This window comes from Simochromis diagramma, unplaced genomic scaffold (assembly GCF_900408965.1).
Source record: "Simochromis diagramma unplaced genomic scaffold, fSimDia1.1 OVJJ01000381.1, whole genome shotgun sequence".
Classification (NCBI taxonomy): Eukaryota; Metazoa; Chordata; class Actinopteri; order Cichliformes; family Cichlidae; genus Simochromis; species Simochromis diagramma.
Genome location: NW_024386737.1, coordinates 294433 through 298398, shown reverse-complemented (window position 1 = coordinate 298398; position 3966 = coordinate 294433). Strand labels below are relative to the sequence as shown.

The 3966-nt window shown below is 37.8% G+C and overlaps 1 protein-coding gene across 4 annotated transcripts; it reads right to left on the bottom strand.

The window, feature by feature from the left end:
- Window positions 1-138: 138 nt before the first annotated feature.
- On the bottom strand, window positions 139-3748 carry LOC120719253. 4 transcript variants are annotated; one of them, XM_040008366.1, is made up of 5 exons: window positions 3152-3748; window positions 2906-3072; window positions 2105-2260; window positions 1224-1316; window positions 141-737 (listed from the first exon to the last, which is right to left on the bottom strand). In XM_040008366.1, exons 2-5 carry the CDS (start codon window positions 3005-3007, stop codon window positions 411-413), a joined length of 678 nt encoding a protein of 225 aa, XP_039864300.1. In that variant the 5' UTR covers window positions 3008-3072; window positions 3152-3748; the 3' UTR covers window positions 141-410. The 4 variants fall into 4 exon arrangements, with proteins under 4 accessions (XP_039864377.1, XP_039864506.1, XP_039864431.1 ...); XM_040008443.1 differs by lacking the exon at window positions 1224-1316 and having other exon boundaries at window positions 139-737; XM_040008572.1 differs by lacking the exons at window positions 2906-3072; window positions 3152-3748 and adding an exon at window positions 1490-1622 and having other exon boundaries at window positions 140-737; window positions 2105-2372.
- Window positions 3749-3966: the final 218 nt, after the last annotated feature.

Below are 3966 nucleotides of genomic sequence, written 5' to 3'. Positions count from 1 at the left end.
ACAGGGAAACAACACTGCATAATGCAACATTAAATGAAGTGTGTAAAATAAAATGTAAACATCTGAAACAACTTTCCAGTTTCAACTAAGTGACAGTGCAGTGTAGTACAGTTGTAGGTCTGCAATGGCTACAGTCTGCAGAATTACCACAGCAACTCAAACTAAAGAAAATGTTGTGAAACAAGAAAATATCCATCTGGGTAATTTTGTCCCCAGTTCAAAAAACTCAGTTTCTGAATTATGTTTTCTTTTCCACAATCCAAAAAAAAAAAAAGGCATTCAGTAAATCTCTTAAATATTAAAAGCTATGACAAAATATTTACAAACAAGGATCAACATATATACAATTTATAAACTTTTAAACAGTGAAACAGAGCACTTATTTTGGGGGACATTTTGATCTAGAAGAGTCATTGCGTCTCCTTTTGGCAGAGTTTGTTCTTCAGCACTTGTATTTTGTTAGACAGTTTTTTGTCTTCCAGTCCCATGAGCACCTTCTGGAAGAACTCAAATGTGTAGCGACGTGGCTTTGGGTAACTCAGATTGAGGCAGTAAATTAGCCCAAACAAAAGTGCACACCCGCTCGCCACATCGTGAAGATCCTGCAAGACGGTGCATCTCTCGATAATGATGCCAACATCTTCAAGGGAGTCATCAGGCTGTGCTCCTTCATGGATTATTTTATAAACACCCAAATCCATCCTCTCGAGCTCTTCAGCTTCCATCACGTTGAAAGCCTGAAAAGGACAGAAATATTTTAAATCCGTTGTATTTTGGTCATCGCATCATCTATCTATTCACTCCATTTTAGTTAAAATGGTCCACACTACCCTAATTACACATATCCCTGAATGAGACTGAGGAGAACAGACCAAAGAAAAATGTGGATTTAAGACTATCACCAAATAAAGACCAAGAAGAAGATACATGAAACATGGACAGAGGGCAGAAGGAGTATGCATTAATAATATTATCAATATTCTGCTGACCAGGGTTATTTTCTTTAGTTTCGCATAAAACAATGTAAGTGAATGGAAACAAAATCCTAGTATTTCCCATGCACTTTATTGTTGTAAGCTAATTTAAAGAAAACTGATTGCTGCCAGAACAGGAGAATGCCTGGGCCTGTTTAGAAAATACATTTTTCAACTTACAAAACTCTGGGAATTATGACAGTCAAAATTTTACTGAGGGGTGGAATATCCCTTTAAAAATAAACTTACCATGTACTCTTTGATGAGATTTTCAGGGTTCTCATTCAGGTATATAATCACAGCTTTAAGGATGCATTCACGCTTCACTTCGATTCGGGAACTCTAAACAAAACAACACATGCAGCGCAATTACTTTTTTGAAGTTTTTAGAGACCCCCACAGAACTTAAGTCAATTTTTATTGTTGTTTAACCAATTCATAATTGTTTCTAAGTAAATTTTAAACATGCTTTTTGCAAGCAAGTAGTATTTTGTGTTAGAGAATGAGAAGCTTACCAATTCATACCCATAAAGATTATAAGTTATGAGTCCAATTACACTGATTGCGATACATTGGGTCGTGGAAAATGCAGCTTTAGCGTGGTGTACCACCCGAAAGAAGGAAGATAAGTGTTGTTCCATAGGAGTGCTGTTCAAAGGAATCAAAAACATTTTGATAGAGATTTCCAAAAATTAATAACAAAAACTACACACTGTCACGTTAATATGAGGTATGCGGGCTACCACCACATTTGCAGTATTTATACCAAGAGTGAAAATAATCTACTGTGTCACTGACTTGTGGCGAAATGTGAAATGTTGTCTGCCTTTGTCTTTTCTCAGTGTAGCTAATTATTCCTTTGGACAATTAATGAGTAACAAAAAAAGAAAAGAAAAAAGCTACAATGCCAGCAGCGGCACTTATGGCCTCTAGGGGCATGAGTTACTTAGTTCTGCTTTGTGTCAGGACCAAATCCAGAATATAAGCCAAAAGCGAGATGAAAAGTATAACGCAGGAGAGAACAAGCATGAAATGACCCAAGAAAGTTAAAAACACAGGTTAATAACCAGACCTGAGATCAACCTGCAACTAATCTATTAGTTACAGAACATTTTAATAAGACAGAATACCTGTGAAATTGCAGACAACGCTGCTGTGATCCGCTGCGCTGTTTCCCCTCCTTTTTTTCGTAGAATCTTCATCAACTGGTCAGAGTACTGGTCAAGACTGCTCATGAATGTGGACAGCAGTGGAACTGTGGTGATTCGGGTGAACTCCGCATTGATCTACAAAGTTCAAAAATAAATTTTTTAAATAGTTCAGCTCAAAACGGGACTAAATCCAGACCAAACCTGATCTAATCCCAGACAAAAAGTTCTGGTGCTGTCCAGGTTTGATTTAAAGGGAAAAAAAAAAAAGGGGGGGGATCGATTAATCAGATGGGAATGTGCAAAATCAATTACGATTACAAAAAAGGAAAAAAAAAAGATTTTTAAATCGACATAAGTTAATCCAACATGCCACCCAAAACATTTATAGATGGACCGGCAGAATCAGGTGGCTGCAAAAGAGTGCCTCACCCATGCAGTATAAAAAATAAAATAAAATGAAAAAAATCACAAAATGCACAAATTTTGCACTTTAGTTGTAAAAGGAAAACTGACGTGTATCATGTTAGCAACGTCCTGTTTTCCCAAAATTTTTCATTCTATTGGAGCTGCCCTTCTCACAACACAATTTAGCTGCACTTATTTCCGGGTTGTACGGAAGCCCCAAATGCAATTTCATTGTTCTCTGACAATGACAATAAATAAATAAATAAATAAATAAATAAATAAATGAAGCTGAAAAGACATCAGCTCGGTGACATCAGCTTTGTAGCAGTGCTTTTCTGTTCACGGCCAGTTTTTAACCAAGACTCAAACTCATACCTCAGGTACTTTGAAGAGGGCCGGCCATCTGCTCTTGAACTCTGCGATGAATGGCATCTCTTCAATCACCTCTCTTCTTCTGTGTGCAAATGTCTTATCCATCTTTGTTTTGATTATTTGATCGTTGTTTGTTTAAAGAGCAAAGCTTACAACACCACATTCATAACCTAAAAGACCAAATAAGAGAGTTCAAAATCTAAAATTGCGTATTAAGGAAAAAGTAAATAATATGAAAGCATTAGGTACCTTCAACATGCACTTTTGGAGCACAGCTCAAATCTCCGCAGCTCCAAATTCCACAACCAGCAACCTGAGAGAAAAAGAAAACCAGAAAAAATGAATCGTGTACAGTGAGACACATGCAAAGGGGTAGCACAGAGATGGTCTAAACTTAAGAACACTCCTGTTTCTTTTAAAATGTATTAATAATACAAGTTAAATTTCAAATGCTCCAAAATTTCTATTACTCATTTCATAAATCTGTTCCTGTGAGCACGTTTACCATTATATACCGGAGCAGCCCAGTCTGTGAACGTGACCCACTTGCCCCCAAATATAAAATCAAGTATACTGGGTGGTTAGTGCTCCGTTTGTGTCGGGTTGTGCTGGTAAAATCATCGTTTGTATCGCTAGGTGTCAAAGATATTACACTTTTATTTAATAGGTCATTCAGAGTTCACCCCCCCAAGCAACACGAAAATGGCCCAAAATAGGTCAAAACATGCCACAAAATGCTCGGGTGCGAGCGAGCGTTTCCTACGACGTCCACATCACCCGGACGCTCACTCGCGCTCGTAAGCACGGGGAGCGTGTTTGACGCCCGTGACGTCATCGCGAAAAAGTAAAACAAACGCAGCTAGCGGTTCTCTTCAGTGAAAACAGACGAGTATGGACTCCTCAACAATCACTGCACATGTATTCCAATTCTTGTTCGGCTAACGTTCTCCTAACTTGATAGTGCAATAAAACAAATAAAATAAGTGTGCTATTCGGAGTTCGAATGAAATTTTAAACGCAGATGGGACAATATTCAGATGTGCAGTAACGTCGAATATGCAAAT